This window comes from Osmerus mordax, chromosome 21 (assembly GCF_038355195.1).
Source record: "Osmerus mordax isolate fOsmMor3 chromosome 21, fOsmMor3.pri, whole genome shotgun sequence".
Taxonomy (NCBI): domain Eukaryota; kingdom Metazoa; phylum Chordata; class Actinopteri; order Osmeriformes; family Osmeridae; genus Osmerus; species Osmerus mordax.
This window is the reverse complement of record NC_090070.1, coordinates 3,759,854-3,781,597: the sequence shown is the minus strand read 5'-3', so window position 1 is coordinate 3,781,597 and position 21,744 is coordinate 3,759,854. Positions and strand designations below refer to the sequence as shown.

Here is a 21,744-nt window from a genome sequence, read left to right as displayed (position 1 = left end):
ATGCTTTGGTAAAAAGGTAGGTTTTAAGCTGTGTTTTAAAAATGTCTAGAGTGTTTGCTTCCCTAATATTTATGGGTAATTTGTTCCATAGTTTTGGGGCGTAATTGACAAAGGCCGAATCACCAATCTTCTTATGACTGCTTCTGGTGACCTCTAATAGGCCTGCATTTGATGATCGCAGTGTTCTAGCTGGTGTGTAGTTTATAAAGGAGTTAGCAATGTAGCTAGGTCCTTGTCCGTGTAGAGCTTTGTATGTGAGGAAAAGGACCTTAAAGTCAATTCTGAAGGTAACAGGGAGCCAGTGTAAAGTAGCTAGGACAGGACTAATGTGTTCTCTCCTTTTAGTTTTTGTTAATAATCTAGCTGCAGAATTTTGAATGAGCTGTAGTCTTTCAGTGGTTTTCTTGGGAAGACCAGTGAAAAGTGCGTTACAGTAGTCCAGCCGGCTGGATATAAAAGCATGAATTAACTTCTCTGCATCATTTTGGTTTATGAATGGTCGTACCTTTGCTATATTCCTCAGGTGAAAGAAAGCTGTTTTGGTCACTTTATTAATGTGAGAGTTGAAATTCAAATCTGAGTCCAGGATTACACCGAGACTCGTCACCTCTGGTTTAAGACAGGGGGTTAAGCCTCCAAGATTTTTAATAAGCATCTCTCTTTTGGATTTGGGGCCACATAATAGGACTTCGGTTTTGTCTTCATTTAATTTAAGAAAGTTATCATTCATCCATTTGTTTATTGCCAACAGGCAGTTGGTAATGGAATTGATGGCCGTTGCATCGTTGGGTTCAGTGGATATATATAGTTGTGTGTCATCCGCATAGCTATGGAAATCTATGTTATGTTCTCTGATTATGTCGCCGAGTGGTAACATATAAAGAGAAAAAAGTAATGGACCTAAGCAGCTTCCTTGAGCAACCCCGTAGCAGTTCTCATGTTTCTTGGTCCTATGGTCACCTAAACTAACATAAAACTTCCTTCCTGTGATATATGATTTCAGCCAGTTCAATACACTATCCGTGAACCCAATAAGCTTTTCCAGTCTATTGATTAGGATGTTGTGATCAATTGTATCAAATGCTGCACTGAGATCTAACAGGATAAGGATAGAGACTTTATTTGCATCAGAGTTTAGTCTGAGGTCGCTAATTATTTTGGTGAGAGCAGTTTCAGTACTGTGATATTTCCTGAAACCTGACTGCGAGACTTCCAGGATGTTATTTTCTTCAAGAAAATAATTTAATTGGACTAAAACTATCTTTTCCAGTACTTTACTAATAAATGGGAGGTTTGATATTGGTCTGTAATTTGCAAGTAGACTGTTATCCAATTTGGGTTTCTTTAATAGGGGCTTTACAACAGCTGTTTTGAAGGCATCTGGGAAGACGCCAGTTCTAAGGGATGTGTTTATAATCTCTAGCACCGGACCTGAGACACTATCAAACACTCGCTTAAAGAATGTTGTGGGTATAGGATCAATATCTGAGGTTGTGGAGTTAGATTCGCTGACAATTTTGGAAAGTTCACAAAGTGTGATACAGGTAAATGTGCTCATGGTTATGTTGCAGAATCTACTGATGTCAGTTTCGACCCCACTATTAATAATACTCGCTCTGATCAAAGTTATTTTGTTCTTGAAGAACAAAGCAAGCTCTTCACATTTAACTGCTGAGGATGGAGGTGGGGCAGGGACAGTGTTTAGCAGCTGGTCAATGGTGGAGAAAAGAACTCTGGAATTTCTGGCATTTTCTGTAATAATGTTGGAGAAATATTCTCTCCTTGCTAGACGGATGGTTTTGTTATAGGTGGTTAGTGTATCTTTGTAGATATTGTAGTGGATAGTGATCTTTGTTTTCCTCCATTTTCTCTCTGCTGCACGGCATTTTCGTTTCGTTTCACTAGCATTTTTATTTCTCAGCCATGGGGAGGTTCTGCTTGTGCACTTCTTTTTGGTTTTCAGTGGTGCAACAGAGTCTAACACAGATAATAGTGCATCATTGAGGTTCTCTACCATTTCATTCAGAGAGCAATCATGGTTAGTCGGCTCATATAGAGCAAATTGTTCAGAAAATGTCATTATAGCTGTATCGTCTAAATATCTTCTATGGACTAAGAATTATTTTTTGGTTTTTGTTAGGATAATTTCCACATTAAAAAGTATATAATGATGGTCTGAGAGGGGTAGATCAGTTATTGAAATATTATTGATATTTAGTCCAGTTGTTATCACTAGATCTAGTGTGTTTCCGTGCCGGTGTGTTGGGTCTGTTATGTGTTGAGTTAGATTGAAACTGTCAAGGAGATTTAAGAGCTCAATAGTTCTTGGGTCTGCTTTTTTATTTACTTGGATATTTAAGTCTCCGTTTAAAACTACTTTGTCATATCTAGTGACACATAGTGATAATAGTTCAGAGAATTCTTGTATGAATATTGGCAAGTGCTTGGGTGGCCGATATATAATAACAAAAAGTATTGATTCGGTTTTGAGCTCTATAGCAAGATATTCATATGATGTGAATTCACCTAGCTCAGTGATTTTGAACAACAGTTTAGAGGAGAAAATAGCTGCGACTCCTCCACCTTTTTTTGATGCCCTTGAAACTTGGTGAAAGCTGTAATCAGGTGGACACGCTTCTATCAAAGTTGCTGTTGCCGTATCATTGTTTAGCCAGGTTTCTGTTAGACAGATGCAGTCTAAGTTGTTTTCTTTGACCAGATCATTAACTAGAAATGTTTTGTTATTTAGTGATCTAACATTTAGAAGGGCCAGTTTCATCTGTGGGGTATTAACAGATAAAACAGGGGTAGATAAATCTGTTGGAAGAATATGGATAGTTCTGTGACTTCTAACACTAGTTTCAGGTTTGTAACCATGCATTTTACCATGCCATATATATACTGTAGTTACAGTGTTGTAGCTAGTACCATGGTGATATCTAGCTATACCCGCGATACTGTTGTTAATATGAATAGTAAGGTAAAGCTCACTTGCTAGGGTAACAAATGTAGATATAATACAACAGAATAAACGTATGTAGACAACACTTCGACAAATACTGAGTGTTTGTCGAAGTGTTGTGCAATTAGGTAAGGCAAAAAGGCACCAAAACAACTCAGATTTCTCAAGGACAGACAGGGATACCATTTATTTCATTTCATAGTGTCAGGGAGTGACTAGGAAGAATAATAATATAATATATATTACATATATTTAACAGTATTATGGTGTCTCATATTGGCACCTTAAAAAAATCAATAATAATCAAATAACAATCAATAACTATCAATATTGTACATTATATATATATATGGTATATTACACATTTGAAAAAAACTGCACAAACTTGTCCCTCACAGCAAATGCCTCTTGACCACCACAGTTTGGATGGTAATTTATATACTGCAGGTTTTCACCCTCCCACGATAGCCTGCAGTCTCCTTCACAAGGCCGCGTGAGAAAGTTATGCATAATGCAGGCTGCTGCAATCAGTGTGTCCACTTTCTCCACCGACATGTTTACGGTACGGAGGATGATTCTCCATCTCGCCGCCAGCATTCCAAAAGCCTTCTCCACTGTCATGCGAGCCCTTGATAGCCTGTAGTTGAACGTGGCTCTGTCTCGAGAGAGGTTTCGTCCTCCAAAGGGTTTCAGCAGAAATGGCTTGATGGGAAATGCTGCGTCAGCCACTACAACATGCGGCACCTCTCCTAGGAACTCTGCGTCTGACAGGGATGTTGGTGGTGGTACTTGGATGGTGTTGTTCTCCAGCCCCCTGCGCAGGGCAGAGTTCCTAAACACACCACCATCGCTGGTTCTGCCAAAATCCCCTATTTGGGTGACCAGGAACCTGTAGTTGGCATCGACGAGGGCCAGCAAAACTATGGAAAAAGTCCCTTTATAATTAAAAAAGAGACTTCCACTCCTAGGTGGAGCTGTGATTGCAATGTGCTTCCCATCTAGTGCTCCAATGCAATTGGGAAATTGCCACTTCTCCCAGAAGCTTCTTGCCTCCACAGCCCAGGTTTCCTTGGTTGGTTGAGGGAGGAAGCTGTGCATCATCCGCCTTTCAATGGCCTTGGTGGTGTCCAGGATACAGTCGGACACTGTTTGCACCCCCATCCTGTAGTCATAGGCCATTGAGTGCATTGAATATCCTGATGCCATGTATCTGTAAAAGAGACACCTAGGTTTAGTTACATGGTCTTCACTTGATTAATAATCAGTTTTTCTTGAGCAATGCAGAAACAGCTGGAAATCACTACGTGACACCTTTAACGCATCAGAAAAGCGGTGGCACCCAGTGGGTCAGAGGGGGGTGGAAAGATGGAATGGAGACACCTGAAATCAATGTGGTTTCTGCTGCCACATCTCAGGGAAAGATGGTACAATCATCTGTAGTGTATGCAGGATACTTTAAGGGTGAGGGTAGATGTTAGGAGGTGGGGGATGCACGCGGCCCGAGAGAGGTGGAAGGGGGGTCTTGGCCTCCTGTTAGGGGCGGGTGTTTTGGGTGGTGTTGGTTTTGGTGTGGGAGGGTCACCCTGTCTGTGTTTTTGTGATTTTCTGTGATTGGCCCCTGTGAGTGGCCTTTTGACCAGTGTTGTCCTGATTGTGTCCCTGTAACCCTGCCCCTGTGTGTAGCCCCTGGTTTTGTGTATTGCCCCATATGGGTGGTTTGTGTGTGTTTTGTTTTTTTGTCATTCCTATTATTTGTTTTATTTATTTTTAGTGTGTAAGAGGCTGGGGGTGTGGGGGATGGGAAAGGCGATGGTTTATTGTGGTGTCTATGATATGTTTATTGGTATTGGGGTTTGTGTGGACAGTGTTAGTTGGGTGAGTGGGGTCTCGGCCCCACGCCTTTCTTGTGTTGGGTCCGTTGTGAATAAAACCTTTAAAACTAAAAAAGTATGCAGTGGAGGGGAGAAGTAATCTGATATTTTACAGGAAAAGTAACAATACCACAAACAGTATAAAAATACTCTGTATGACTGAACATTAGTGGGATAAGAAGAGTGGAGAGTAATATGGTGATGCAGTTCTAGTTTTTATGGTTGTATCACTACTAACTAAAGACACCTGCTGGGTGCTCATGTTTGATTATGTAAATATGGGCCTGGTAAAAAAAATGATAGAATTTAACATAGTAAATACAGCGTATAATAGTGTCTCACTTGACATGGGTGTTTGTCTATTTTCAGTTCTAAAAGCAGCCTTGAGATAGATGAGGAGCAGGGAGGAGGAAGGTCTGCAGATATCATAGTGGAAGATGAGGATGAGAGGAGGAGATATGGAAAGTGGGGAGAGTGCAGAAAGGGAGAGAGGGGTGAGGGGAAATTGTGGGGATGAGAGACAGGTGAGAGAGCGGAGGGATGAGAGAGAGAGGCACTCTTATAGCTCCAAAAGACCAAGACAAGCACAGAAACCTTCTCTACCCTCTGCCGAAGACTTTTACGCATTTCTCAAAGAACCAAGTCAACCTGATGACCCTGATGAAATGTTTTTACTAAGTTTATTGCCCGAGTTTAAGCAAGTCACCACCAACAAGGGCCAGCTGAAAGTACAGCTGTTGACCACAGTTCTGAACTGGGATAACAACCAGGTTTTTCCCACCCAAGCATACCCCCCTCCCCCCCCCCTCTCACCCTACCCTAACCCTTACTATTTAAACCACTCGAACCATCTTTGAATTTCTTGTTGGCCTATTCTTGTTATTGGGTGTGCTCAAGCCTTCGGCGAGAGCACAACCTTTGTTCTCTCACATATATATTATTATTATTTTTTTTTTTATTTCTTTTTGCCCCCCTAAAACTCAGTCACTATTTGGCCTACATAGACAACGTAGGTGTCAAAAGTTTCGTCTTGGTAGCGATTGAGTTGCTTCTATTGGAATTTACGTTCCGTTGCATGGTTTAAGCTTCAGTTAAGTTTTTGTGGCGAAAAGTGAAGCTAACGGTGGCTAATTTGCTAACCACAGTCACTGACGTTACTAACGTCACTGCGTCACTAACGTCACGAAAACACGCGTGACTACCTTTGCCAGAACATTCGTTTAGCATCTGTTAACTTGGGGGATAGCTAGGCTAACTATAGCTTTACTGCAAGGCAGCTGCAGAAACGCCACAAGAAAAGAGGCCAGGGTGATAACTATTTACTCATTTTACAATTGTGATGTGTAATGTACAATATAAGCTGATATTATTAAGGAAGTACATCTACTTTCGGAAACAGTAGTCTACTATTTCACTGAAGTATTAGCATCATGACATTAGCCTGTGTTTCCCGGGCAACACATACTACAGTGGTCTATGATGTAGCGTTATCTGTTTTCAATCCTTAAAATAAACATTCCTCACATATACATTTTCGTTGTAGGATTTATTCTGACATTAGAAAACGATTTGTTGGTGAAATTACCATTACCTGTGGTTTCAAACCAGTGTAGCTCACTGCAACGCTGTAGTTTACGCGAGACACAGTACAAAAACATCTAGCTACAGTACACAGCTGTTTAGGAAGTCAAACGGCGACAGAAAATGTTCGGCACTCCCCTTACTTAAATCAAAAGTCTATCTAACTACTAACCTGAACTTCATTGCCACAGCCTAAACGTTGTCAATCTGTTCATGAAAATAATTAATTTCAGCCTAAACCGTACAACGGAACGTTAAATCCAATTCAACCAACGCAATCGCTACCAAGACGAACACAGCAGTAGTCTAGTACTGTACAGTACCATAGTAGTACAATTTACCGGGGCAGCTTCTCCACACAGGGCTATATCGCATTTTGCGTTGTTACTGACAATGATCGCTACCAGTGAGCTTTTTATGAATGAGCAATTTTCCACTAAATAAATGTCAAGCTTATTTACGTTTTGGGGGGCATATTTTCAGTTAGCAGATGGTACCGTTTGAATCGCGATTCCATCTTCTACTGCCGGGTAACGTCGTAGAATAATCTTCAAAGGGGTTGTTTATTCATGAATGAATGCAATATGAGTAGGCTAAATGCCTGAAAATATCATGAGAAGGGAAAAACTTAAAATGACGTTTAAATCATAGAGATTAGGTCCATTTTTACACCGGTCTGCACTAATGTCACGAAAACACGCGTGACTACCTTTGGCAGAACATTCGTTTCGCATCTGTTAACTTGGGGGATAGCTAGGCTAACTATAGCTTTACTGCAAGGCAGCTGCAGAAACGCCACAAGAAAAGAGGCCAGGGTGATAACTATTTACTCATTTTACTTTGTGATATGACACACAATTGTGATGTGTAATGTACAATATAAGCTGATATTATTAAGGAAGTACATCTACTTTCGGAAACAGTAGTCTACTATTTCACTGAAGTATTAGCATCATGACATTAGCCTGTGTTGCCCGGGCAACACATACTACAGTGGTCTATGATGTATCTGTTTTCAATCGTTAAAATAAACATTCCTCACATATACATTTTCGTTATATGATTTATTCTGACATTAGTAAACGATTTGTTGGTGAAATTACCATTACCTGTGGTTTCAAACCAGTGTAGCTCACTGCAACGCTGTAGCCTACTCGAGACACTAGTGTGAGTAGCTAACAAAAACTCCTCAGCTGTTCAAGTCAAACGGTGACAGAACATGTTCGGCACTCCCCTTACTCAAAAGTCTTTCAATAGTTGAAACAATCTGACTACTAACCTGAACTTCATTGCCACAGCCTAAACTTTGTCAATCTGTTCATGAAAATAATTAATTTCAGCCTAAACCGTACAACGGAACGTTAAATCGAATTCAACCAACGCAATCGCTACCAAGACGAACACAGCAGTAGTCTAGTACTGTACTGTAGTAGTAGAATTTACCGGGGCAGCTTCTCCACACAGGGCTATATCGCATTTTGCGTTGTTACTGACAATGATCGCTACCAGTGAGCTTTTTATGAATGAGCGATTTTCCACTAAATAAATGTCAAGCTTATTTACTTTTTGGGGGCATATTTTCAGTTAGCAGATGGTACTGTTTGAATCGCGATTCTATCTTCTGCCGGTAAAGTCGTAGAATAATCTTTAAAGGGGGTTCTTTATTAATGAATGAATGCAATATGAGTAGGCTAAATGCCTGAAAATATCACGAGAAGGGACAACTTAAAAGGACGTTTAAGTCATAGAGATTAGGTCAATTTTTACACCGCTCTGCCAAATGTATTCGTTTTGATTCAGCCTGTCAGCTGCCTCTTGCAGGGGAAATGAGAAGACATCATATTTCATTCGACACTTCACTCGTATTTTGAGTTGTAAATGAGCAGCAAAAAAAAGATGCTTTTAAATCTATGTAATCTTTATAAATAATAAGTAGGCCCGATACATTTTTATATAAAATATACAGACCCCTGTGCAACCGACGCAGGCAAGCACACCCTACAATTTCCCCAGAAATTGTATCCTCTCTAGTTTATTCTTGTTATTTATTCTTGTTATTTATTAATTATTAATATGAATATTCTTGTTGGTTATTAATTGGCCAGATTTACTGGAAGCATTTTCTATGGAATAAATAAAAATGAACACTTTTTATCTAAAGCTTATGTCTTTCATTTACCTCAATGTGATAGCCAATCTTTGTTTGGCCTCAATTGGCTCTCTGTAGGTAGTTGTTTGTTTACAAAGGTCCTGACCTACATAGGACAACACCTCTTCTAATTGCGCGGGGCTCATCCTAAAATAATTGTGATATCTTCTGCTGTCAAGTGCCAATTCCTGTACAAGGTTATAGTAGTCCCCTTGCTGCTTTCGTTGAGTGGATGAACCCACTGCCTTGTCCTGCTGGAAGTTCTCTGCTGGAGGAGTAAACAAAGTGCTATTTTCTTTTTCTTCAACTCGTGACGTCTGTAAAAGGGTCCTTTTTGAAAACAATGAAGACAAAGTCTAATGTTAGTCGTTTGGGGAGTAAAGTTTAACGTTTGAATGATGGAGGGAGAGCCTACTCTAACCACACTCCTTCACATTTACAGTAGCGTTATATGGTTACAAAGTGACGAACAGATCTCCAACTGACACTTGCTAACTATAACTGGCCTTTCAAGGTAAATTACCATTACTAATTACCTACTTGCTGTTGGATACATACTATGTCATTTCCAGTCAAAAGAAAATCGAAATATCAAAATATAAAACGTGTTTTATGTTTAAAATGTACAAACGTATGTAGATAGCAAGTACCTACCCATCTTTTACGAGCGGTTACTTCTCCAGTCTGATCTCGAGCGCACAGCTGTTTGTTTACGTGACGTAACAGAAGTGCATATTTTACGCGTTCAGTGTGGACAGACAGCGTCCGATGCGACGTGACAGTCAGACGCTCGCATCCAGTTAGGACACGGTGTAAGTGTTAATGGTCTTACTACATTTACATTTAGTCATTTAGCAGACACTCTCATCCAGAAAGTACAGGGACATTCCCCCCGAGGCAAGTAGGGTGAAGTGTCACGACGTGAGGTGGGGTTGGACCCAAACGCAGGGGAGTCGGCAGGCATGGCAGAAACAAGGGTTTTATTCTCAAAACTGGGAACAGATGGGGTACTCACATGGACAGGTATGGTAGAAACAAGGGTTTTATTCTCAAAACTGGGAACAGATAGGGTACTCACACGGACAGGTATTGTAAGGACAAGACAAAGACTAGACACAAAACAGAAACCTAAATACACAGAACCAAACGACACACAGGTGGACACAATAACGCTAACGAGAACAGGTGAAGACAAGGACAGGGAAACACTAGGGCAGGACAAAAAACTGAAACCGGGGGGGGCACGGCTGTGGCCGTGACATGAAGTGCCTTGCCCAAGGACACAACATCAATTGCATGGCCAGGAATCAAACCGGCAACCTTCTGATTACTAGCACGATTCCCTAACCGCTCAGCCACCTTTTGTGCTTTTCAGTTGAACAGGTGCAACAGGCAAAGTGCATTTCTGTACAGTACCGGCCCCAGTATGTCCATCAGTTTTGACAGACACCTGGATGCGGTTCAGTGTTGTCTCTTTGGCTTCCTTTGTTTCTTTTGCTTTGATGTGCAAGGCACTTGGATGCTGCTTGTTACAGATGGTGCACCGGAGACGTTTCGCACAGTCCTTGCTGATGTGTCCAGCTTTTGCCCGGCATCCAAAGCAGACTCCATTCTGCATCAGGAATTCTATTTTCTCTCTATGTGGCTTTGAATTAAACCGAGAACATGACATGAGCTCATGCTTACCATTGCAGAAGAGACATGCTTTATCTGGCACCGTGTTTCGGTTTGCTCTTGGTTTGTCTTGTGTCATGGTTTCTTCTGACGTTTGTTGAGTCGGCTCAACGTCAACTTGTGTAGCAAAACTATCCTTAGGACGTGGCTTCATTGGGGGTCTGGATTTGACCTTGCTCGAGCTGGACTCCTGAATGTCACCAAAAACTGGATCTGAGACAATGGTTGCTTGTTTTTCGATGAAAGATACCAGGTCAGCCATTCTCACTCTGGTATTGCGTTGTTGTATTTCACAGGCCTTTGAGCACCATCTATCTCTTAGTTTATATGGCAATATGAAAATGATAGTTCTAATGTTAGAAATTGTGTCTAACTCCTCCATGTACTGAAGCTGATCCATGGCATTGCGGCAACCTCTCAAAAACAATGCAAAGTCCTGCAAAGCTCTTGGTTTTTCTGATTTTATCACTGGCCATGAGAGGGCCTGCTGTAGGCGTTTCCAAAATGCTCTTTAAGCAATTGCCTTGCTTTTCTATAGCCTCTACTTGCACCCATGAATTGGCAACTGAAAGAAGCAAAACCAGAGTTGTCAACTGGTTTTGCTTCTCAAGAATTTTGGAAAGATTGTCAGGTCCTCCCTGTGGAACTGAAAAGCTCTGTGAAGACGGACTCTGGAGAGTGCGAGCTGTCTGCTCGTAGACTGGTCTAGCAGCACTGAAAGACAGTGTGAGAGGTGGCGTTCTAGGTGTTCTGGTTGTTGTGAACAAACCAGGGAATTGCACATGAACTCCATCTTTTGGCCTTGTATCTCTAACATGTTCAGCAATTGGCTCAGAACTCCTTTCAATATTTTCTTCAAAGTACGAATTCATTGCATTCAATTCTGTACTGTACATTGCATCTACGGTTGTATTATCAACATCTTGTGCTTCAGCATTTCTGAGATAGTTAATGTTGGCTGTAGTTGCAGACAGTTCTGCTTGTAGATCAAGAGCCTCCATTTTCTTTCTGAGCTGATCTTGCTCATCCTCTAATGCAGGGGTCACTAATTGGCGGACCGCGGTCCGGGTCCGGACCAAGGCGGTTCCCTATCCGGACCCGGACCTATAACCGATATATTATTATGGAATTAATTCATTTTGACGATACATTTCCATTTTCCAACTAAATGTGGTTTCTATCTTACTTGTCCAATACAAAGGTCCAATCAGGAGCTTTAATAACTGTAATCACCATGACAACTCACTCACTGAAAGTTGGTTGCAACCTCTGTGGGTCAGGTTGTGTGTGTCGTTCGCAACATTCGTTCATGTGTCATTCTTTCCTCCTTAGCGAAAAACATGGCGTGCTCTAAACCCGGCAACCCCCCCCCCCCCCCCCCCCCCCCCCCCAGCAGCATCCCCCTGATAAAATATCCTATGTTCCTGCGGCTATGGTCACTATGACACAAAGCATGGACACTTTGAACAAAATTACCCCCAGAACTCGGAGGTAAGGGCCAGAAATATAAACCATAATTGTTCCGGACCCTGGACTGAATGGAAATTTGGTTAGTGGACCTTTTGGGTTTCTAATTGAGTACCCCTGCTCTAATGCATGTTTTTTCTGCAGAGCTGCAGCCTTAGCGAGTAGTGCTGCTCTTTCTGCCTCTGCACAGATGCGCACAGATGCCCCGGATGAAACTGATCTGTTGCTGCTTAAAGACAGCCTATCGTCATCAGTAGGCCCGACACTTATCAGCACTTCTTTCCAATCCAGTATAATAAACGGTAACATCATGCAAGGGATCTTCAACTGAATTTATCCATCTCGAGACATTGGACAAAAAGGTGTTTATCTGTTCAAGCCTCGGTGCAAACCAGGATTTTGTATCCTCATTTCTATCTTCCTCTTGTAACGTTTCTTGGCACGAACCATGAAGAGATTTGTATTCCTCCAACATGGTACTAAACATAACCATATTGCTTTTCACTTCATGAAGACTTGTATCCTCATCCATCAGAGTATTTACAATGTTCATTCTTCTTCTAAAATTAGATAATTTGCCCGACCTCGATGAGCGCAATTTGGTTGTTTCATTGCGGTTTTCTTCAGGTAGGCCCAAACTCGCCTCCTTCACGGAATCAGTCATCTTATTTCAATTAGTAAAATAAGCAAAAATATTTCTTTAAATTCAACCATAGAATTGCAACAAAAGCCTTTTCTCTCCTCGTCTCATTTGTGTTAATTGCGTTAGTCCATATATGCCCGTACGGCTTCAATTCACCAATGTTAACTCAAAAACTTAACATCGGGTTTCTAACCAAAAATACTTTCAAAATGTGCACAAAAAAGGTCTTCAAAAGAAGTCCAAATTGCATTTCATTCAATGGAAAGCGTACATACCTTCGATGAAGTTTAATTGATTTGTTTGTTTGTTGCGCGCTGCCGTGTTGGCTTGTTCCCCAATGAAAACATCATAGTAATCCCAGGGTGCTTGGTCCAAGGGTAATCTACAAATATCCAGCAACGATCCATTAGAAGGTCCAAAATGCGTCATCATTGACTTCTTGGACTTCCGGTGATTGTATCTTGACGTGTGATGTAAAATAGAGTCCAGGAGACGTGGATATAATGAACTTGAATCCGTTTAATTTCGTACATCAAAAGTAAGTTAAAGCGTTAAGTTCTTTGTCTTTGTTTCGTTCTAGTCAGCTCAGCTCAAGGCTCTGCATGGTTCACGTTCACGCTTCCCAGTCACGGTCAATGATAGTATGCAGGCCGGAACCCACACCTCTCCTTGGCCTGTCACACCTTTATCCTAACGCCAGTAAATGTCTGACCTATAGGGGGCACACACTTAGAAACAATTACAACGGCCTTATTCAGGCTAATTCAATGCAAAGTAAATCACTAATAATAAAATAGTCACACAAACTGAAATATCAACTCAAATACTCAAAAGGACTCAATTGGCTCCTACACTAAATAAACTAGCTCTACTAGCACGTAGCACTACCACGCTCAAGTCCTCTTGTTAGAGATAGCCTAGCTAACGATTGCTTAGGTAACTTAAAGATCCTGTAAAGTAAATTCCATGATTTGCTTCTCAGTACATTATATATGCGCATGGTGACGGCGATGGAGTCCCAAGCCAATAAATGAAATATGCATTGTTATATTTAACCATTTATGAATTTAAAATCTAATTATTTATCTATTTATTCTTGTTCTTATATTTAACTATTTATTAATAAAAATATAATTATTTATCCATTTATTCTTGTTATTCAGTTTTAAATATGTGAAAGCTCACATGCTATTTTACCCATCATCTATAACTATCCACAGATATTGACTTTCTCCTTCAGTAGATCTCAAGAATAGCCTCATAGGCAACTGGCTAGAGTGCAGCCCAGGCACAGTCCACATCCAGTTCCTTGCGAGTGTAGGCTCTGATAGTAAAATGGCCGACTCTCTGTTCCCATTAAACTACACGACATGCACACTCAAGGTGACCAACAAGATTATATTAACTAACAAACAATAACATTACAAACATCTAACTGAACGAACACAACAACTGAAATCCCTCGCATGGCCGTTGTAACCAAACTATTTTCCACAAGTCTTTGCGTTTTTTGACATGCCGCACTGCATGCTGGGTACTCAAGAGCGCTGACAGCTGATTATCTAGCTGTGCGCCGACTGCGTGATATGACGAGATGCTAGTGACGCGCTAAGGTCTCTGAGTCTCCTGCATTAACAAGTTCTGCTCGATTAGAAAGCTATTTTTACTAATGTTTTGTTAGCTATTGAATTGTAATGCAAGCTAGCTAAAAACAATGTTAGTTAGCTTGGCTAAACTGGTTTTCATAGCAACAGAAATCAAAAAATCAGACCAATCGAACTTTATTCAGAAAGGGGGGGATCTGTATTTTTTACTCTACTCTTAACGCATGACTATGTTTAACTTAATGTCTGCACCTCTCTGTCACCAACAGAGAGTGGAGGGTGGGGGCTTCATATCCAACAAATTACACCCCTGAACTTTTAAAACAGATCTAATGGCCTACTACAATTGTAAATATCTTATGGCTTCTTCTCCAATTGGGCCTCGATACAATGTCATCTAATATTTTCTGCTCATTCTGTTTTTGGGGACTTTCCACACCAGCACCCTTTGCCCAGTCCCTCTATTCTGCCCTACTACATGTGTTTTCCAACACCAGTTACAATCAACTCTGGGCAGGGATGGCACCAGAGAATTTTTGTGGGCGGGCAGGCAGGCGGGCGGGCGGGCGGGCGGGCGGGCAGGCGGGCGGGCAGCCTCTGCATGACCCTCCAGACCTGTAAAAGTGAAGAAAGGATCAATGTCAGTTCAGTTGTGAAAAACACAGCTTTTTCCATTTACACTTGACATAAACTACAGTTTTGACTGTGAAATGCAGTGGCATTACTTGAACTTGAATCCAAATGTGTTGACCTGATGGAGACCCATGCAAAGTCACTCAAAACACAGGTTCGATTCCAGGCTCTGGCAAGAGTATTTAGCTCTAAACTGGTCAATATATACACATCTGACAAAAGACCAGCTCGACCTTTGCCTGTAAACAGTGATTCTGACTGTCAGAGACCTTTAAATAGCCTGACTTACTGAAATTGGCAAAACTAGCCTGGCTAACGTAGGTCGCTTTCTCAGGGCATATGACGAATGAAACAGGCTCGCCTTGAAAAATCAGATATACTGGCTATCTTTAGCAAGCCCTTGTCTACAAAAAGCAGTCCTCCCTGACGTTTTTGGAGTAGAATTGAGTGAAATACAAAATTGTTTACACACTGCCAGTGGGCGAGCCGAGCCTGACTCTGAGGCTAACGTCAAAACAATGTACCCCCGGGACGCAGTATCACTCCAATTGCAAGTCCACAAATCACAAAAATAATCAGAGCATCTGGCTAAAAGCACAATTCCCACATCTCCTAAAGGCTGCCCTCCTCGACCTTTTTCGTGTAGACCTAACTGTAAAATGGTGAACTTATGAACATGACGCAACCAAAACTGCCACCTATAAGCCTATGCGGTCTCCCTGGCGCATAGGCTTATTACAAAGTCTTTCACGCCCCAAATCAAAATGGGGAATTGCTTTTTCTCCTAATGGCTGCCCTCCTCGACCTTTTTGATGAACAATTGCAAAATGATTCACTAATTAAAAACACAGAGGAAAAAAGCTAGAGCTAGCTACTTTTCGAGTTCGGTTTTCCGTCACTTCAGACTCACGAACTGAAGGTCTAAAAGTGCTAAAACCTTCACCATAATTCAAGAGTAGTGTACTTTCACGAACACAATCATTGATTCTAGCTTAAAATGTGTAAAAAATAGGTGATATGACTTACCGAACGTGGCTGCCTCCAACACTGGCTGCCTCCGACACTGACTATCTCTCCACCTTCAAGAAAAGGCTCAAGTTGCACTTGTTCCGGGAGTACAACGGTACTTAGGAATGGTCTGCTTGACCCGATGTTAGTTTCTTCAAGGATCACAATGACTCTTGCTTAGAGACTTGTTGCTCTTGTGGTTAGTGGTAACTGATTTAATTTTTTGTACTCGCTGTGATATATTGTTTTTATTATTGTTGCTTGTTTTTCTACAGGTACACTTGCACTTATAGTGTTTCATGTTGTTTAATTGTAACTTGTTTAACTACATGCTTTTATGGTTCTTCCCTTTGGCACTTATTTTGGTTGTTCACAATGTGTACTTCATGTTTTGGCTACTCGCAATGTTTTTGTTATTATCAGTGACCTATGCACTTTGTAAAGCTCTCTCTTGGAAGTCGCTTTTGATAAAAGCGTCTGCTAAATGAATAAATGTAATGTAAATGTAAGTAGGGTGACCTCCTGTCCCACTTTGCGCTGTATCGCACAGCATTTTCAATATGGGACGTGCGGGACAAGGGGTGAAAATGCTGTGTGACACAACGCAAAGCGGGACAGGTGGTCACCCTAGTGTCAAGGGGCAGGATGAGTCTGAGAATTTGGAGCATGCGCGCTATGGAGCAATTCAATTGAATTCAATCATATATTGACATATCAAGGTTAAATTGCGTATGGTAATTCAGAATGACGTCATCTTGAAGGCACAAAGGTTTGAAAAACCATCAGTCAAAATTATATCTGATTTATCAACACAAAGATATTGTGGCTATGTGTACATTTACATAAATACACTTCTTTCAGACATTTTGTATTGCATTCCTTATTCAATTTCACCCTATAGAAAGACATGTGTTCTACAAATCTGTAAAAATGTTCAAGTCGATTGGATCTATGGTTCATGAGGAGAAGGGTTTTGAAGGTTGTACCAAATTTGGACAGTACAGCAAAATTTATCATGGCGGACCTTATAGGTTCTTGAGGATTTTTTGTTCCCCATGAGAAATAAGGCATGTATACCAATTTTCAGGCATTTTGGAATAATGGGGAGCTGGGGAAATCACGTAGACTTTGGGTGTGGCTTATAGCGCCACCTATGGGCGTACATGGGCCATTAGCGGTCTGGGAGTAGTGAGTAACCTGTTGTATGATTGGGCCAAATTTGAAGGTCAAGGACTTTTTGAGCTATTGAGCCATTTAACGGAGAAATATAATAATAATAGGAATACTAACAAAAACTATAGGTTCAGGCAGGAGGACTCAGTATGACTTTACGAATACTTTATTTCCCACTATACAAAACACGATTGTACATTTGATTTGGCATTGTGGTTCTGCTCGCATCGGCTCCCTGCCGCATCCAACGAGACACCGTCTCGACCTCCGAGCAGAGAGCAGCGACGCATTCCCCAACACAAAACCACATGCCAAACGAGACCATGAAGAGACTACTGTGTGTAGGTGGTGCCCCTGAAAAAGAATGAGATGAGCGTCATGTTACCCATACATACCTCAGCATTGAATCCCAGCGCCCTGGTGCCCCGATGCATCTCGTGACTGAAATGAATCGATTGAAGTGGTACCATCTGAGGCACTGCCTCACATACCAACTGATGCAAACCTCGACATCCCAACTGAGGCACTGCCTCAACATACCAACTGAGGCACTGCCCCGACATACCAACTGAGGCACGGCCTCGAAATACCAACTGAGGCACTGCCTCGTCATACCAACTGAGGCACTGCCTCAACATACCAACTGAGGCACGGCCTCGACATACCAACTGAGGCACGGCCTCTACCTACCTACTGAGGCACGGCCTCGAATTACCACCTGAGGCACGGCCTCGACATACCGACTGAGGCACGGCCTCGAATTACCAACGTTGATGGTGGCTTGTCGCCTGTTACGTGCTGCTGTATACCCGCGCCCGGCCAGCCACCTGACGACATTTATTATGGTTAGTATGCACATATACATGGTATTAGTGAAAGTAAATGTGATACACACGTGAAAGCATGTTATTGAGAGGTAGGGAGAGTGGAAGCCATTCTCCTCTGGCCTTCCAGAACATCAGTGGCATTCAGTCTGATGTAACGTTGAACACTTGCAGATGACCAACGACCCATGACTTTCAGCGTCGAGGCTGAGACCACTTGAGACGCTGACGTAGCCGCACCAATCCGGAACGAGTGCGCCGTGTACAGCTTGGGGTCCAGACCACAGCGCCGGCACAGGATTCCGAGCCTCCCAGTGAACCAGTAACGGGTTATGGCTTTCCCAGCATCGGTGACGAACAGGGGCTCGCTCGTTGCCGTGGACGAACGCCATCGGAGATATTTCGCCATGGAGGAGAGGGGACAGAAAGCTGAGTTATTCCACGATATGACGACAGGAGTACACACACCGGCCTTCACACCCTTGCTGTGTTTCAACACCACTGCGTACATACCCGTATCCATGGTTAAATCGCCGAGGGTGAGATCGTGCATAGGTTGAAATGTGCTTGACTGACAAGTGAATTCGTCGCACCGCATGAACCCATAAAAAGCCATGAGACACACAGCTTCTAGCATGACATCGGTGGGAACGTTAAAACAACCCGCCCGCAACGCTGACACCAAGTGATGAAGTATAGGAAGGGGAATGGGAAGTCGCCTGTCATTGCCTTGCGGTCGCTCTTTCCGCAGCCCGTTGAATAGTAGCCGAACCGACGGGTTCCCCAACAGGCTCTGCACAGACGGGTCCAGACATCTGAGATGAAACTGAATGCCGGCCACCGCTGCCTTGATTGTTGACGGCTGGAGCTTCCGGGAGGTGAAGCAGTGAACGATGTATGCGCATACGACAAGCAGGCTCACCGGGTGATGGGGTGTATCGAGTGCGCGGCAGAAGGAACAGTAATACAACCAAGCACAATCATAGGATTTTAATGTGCCCTTGCCTAAGCCTGCTCGCATGTATCGAGCAGCGACCGTCATGTAGCCTTCAAGCGACCTGTCTAATCTAACAGTGTCTCCTGAAACGCTGGGCACACCAGGCCGCCCGGCTCTGCCTCCGGACATAGTGCCCGGAACTCCTGAAATTGAAAACGTGACAGAGCATCAGCCACATTGTTGAGTAACCCAGGAATGTATGCGGCCCGCAACACGAAGTTGCCTGTGATGCATGTCCAGGTCAGACGCCTCACTAATTTGTTCATCAATGCCACGGCATTGATGAACATTGTTGATAATGTTCACCGTGCCCTCGTTATCACAGAACACCACAATCCTCTTCCTACACCAGTGTTTACCCCACAAAAGACACGCTACAACAATAGGATACAGTTCGTACAATGCTGTGGATTTGCAATTGCGCGCCAGAAACTCCAGTTCAACGGGCAAAGACTCGCTGAACTACTAGTTCGCGAAAAAAACAAAAAAAACAATGGACAACGCCGCATCGGTGTAGAACGCCATGGCGCTGGAGGTCTCCACCTCGTCGTTGTAAAAGAACGACAAACCGTTCCAATGCTCGCAAAGCACGGCCCAAAAACACAAATCGGACTGGCAACCCTCATCCAAACGCACAACGTCGTGCAGCGCCGGAACAGACTTAGCCACGACGAGCAGACGGGAGACAAACGACCGACCGTGGGGAATGATGCGCATAGCAAAATTCAGGTGCCCGAGCAACGACAAAAGATCCCGCTTAGTCATCGAAACCGACGCAGCCGATGCCGCCAGAACAGCGCGCACCCGCTCAAGCTTCTCCGCCGGGAGAGACGCACGCATTAACAGGCTGTCCAGCTGGACGCCCAAAAACTCGATGGAAGTGAGAGGCCCCTGCGTCTTCTCCTCCGAGAGCGGCACGCCCAAATGCTCGAACGTTGCCTTCACCACCGAGATGCACCGAGCCGGTGGCGAGGAGGGAAAATCGACCACCAAGAAGTCGTCCAGCAGGTGCAGGACAAACGGCAACCTGTGCACGTTCAGCAAAACCCAACACAGCGCCTCGGACAGAGTGTCAAAAATGCGCGGGCTGCTGCGGCAGCCAAAAGCCAGGCGAGCGTAAAAGTACATCTGCGACCGCCATTTAATGCCGAACAGGTGCCACTGCGACGGGTGAAGGAGCGTCACCTTGAAAGCGTCGGTGATATCGGCCTTCCCGAGCCAGGCGCCCACGCCTGCCTGTTTGATTAACCGAATCGCGTGATCGATGCTAGTGTAATACAGAGAAAACGGCTCCGACGGAATCAGGCTGTTAATGCTAGGGACCCGAGTATTGTGCGGAGCCGACAGGTCAACGATCAGGCGTTTTTTGCCAGAATATTTGCGAGTAGCCACGCCAATGGGACTGACGCGAAACACGGGAAACGGCGACTCCACGAACAGCCCCAACAAATACCCCTTGCCGATCTCTTTAGCAAGCAACGCATCGACCACGTCGGGCTCCCTGAGCGCCGATTGCAAGTTATTACACACATGAGTTACAGTGGGCACACATTCCACCCCAACCATAAACCCTTTCCGCAACCCAGTGAACCTGCCCGCCGGTCGGAACCGACGCGGGCAGGTCGACCTCGGATGGGCGTCCGAGCACTGACTGCAGACATGAAGAAATCGACAATTAGGGTAGGTACAGGCCCCCTCATTGAAATACATGCACACGGGAGGAGCGGAACCAGCATTAACCACCTGGCGTCTGGAGGAGCGACGCTCCATGCCGCTGGAACCAGGCTTCGCGTCACGGGAAGGTTCCCCCATTTTAGAAGGCACCGTGAGAGGGCAAAGCCCAGTAGGATGGGAGAAAGACCCACACACCACACACGACAGGGGACGAACCCCGGTGAATGTGCGGCTAACCAGCTCGAGATCTAGCACAGACCAGTCCAGACGCAGATTAAACCGCTGAACGTAGAGGGCTGCCTTGGCAGAGAAACCCTTGTGATATTCATAGAACAGCGTTCCCCCGTAGGAGAGCGACAGGTCAGCTATGATGGCCAGATAGGTGTCCAGTTCGACTCGCCTTCCGGGGAACCCCTCGCACATGACGTCGCGGAAAACCCCAAAAGCAACGACGAATTCGGACATCGTGAGCGTCTTAGTCAGACGGGGATCGGCGTCCCGCAAAAGCACAGCCACACCGCAATCTACCAAGCGGCTTTCGACCGATTCAGGCCCACACAGCAAGATCTTCACCAGGTTCACATCTTTACCTGACAGGATCCGCTCGCGGAGACTCGCCGGAACGGCGGCAGACGGAGGCAGAAAGGAGGCCCCAGAGGCAGCGGCCGGCACCGCGCTGGCCAAGATGTACGAGGGCCGGATCTCCTGCGCAGTTAGCACGCCCGCAGCCGCGGCTACGGGAGCCGCACCCAAGGCCCCGGCTCCCTCGAGGTGCCGGAGACGGGCATCCATGCCAGTGAGCGTGCTCCGCAGATCGATCAGCGCCGCCAGCACGGGATCGGGCCGCAGCACGGGAGCAGGAAGCTGCACGGGGTCGGGCGGCAGTACGACCGAGCCTCCTGCGGACCCCGCTCTGGGTTTCTTGGCCAGGCCAGCACCCGCAGCGGAACCCCGCTTGCTCTTCCCCAACGCTTTGCGGGGAATGGGAACCCCGGCATCCTCCTCACACGCGTCCATGAAATGAAGGTACAAATCCTCGTGCGACAGACCGACCGGAGGACTGAGGCCCAGTTCGTAATACCCGCAAAGAAGCCGAGGAACAGGCCATTCCCCGATCGGGACCGGTTGCCTCACCGCCAAGCGAGAGCTTCGACGGGGTTTGGACCCTCCGGCCGGAGGGATTCCCGCTTCCTCGCAAGGTCCGCCGTTATCGATTGAATCCCCACGGACCTCCTCCAATTCGGACCCAGACAGACACGGCATATTCTCCCTCGATCGAACAACAGCAGGAAGACTGAAGTCTATGTCGCACTAGCGATGCATATGCCGGGAACCCCTTATATACCCCGCCCTATTAGGAGGGAGTGCCCTGCGCATAAAATGACGCGTTGCTAGTGACGCGCTATGTCTCATGTCCTCCTTCATGAACCAGCTCCGCTTGTTTCCCTCCTATCGGAGGAACCCTAAATATACAAAGCAGCAAA

At 44.4% G+C, this 21,744-nt stretch overlaps 1 protein-coding gene across 1 annotated transcript; it reads right to left on the bottom strand.

Annotated features, from left to right (window-relative positions):
• Nucleotides 1–3,319: 3,319 nt before the first annotated feature.
• Nucleotides 3,320–18,112, bottom strand: LOC136965597 (uncharacterized). The gene is given in 7 exon segments (XM_067259781.1): nucleotides 3,320–4,172; nucleotides 8,594–8,792; nucleotides 8,795–8,893; nucleotides 9,980–10,208; nucleotides 14,478–14,566; nucleotides 17,456–17,592; nucleotides 17,820–18,112. Coding segments are annotated over 7 exon segments (1,899 nt in total).
• Between the last annotated feature and the right edge of the window lie 3,632 nt (nucleotides 18,113–21,744).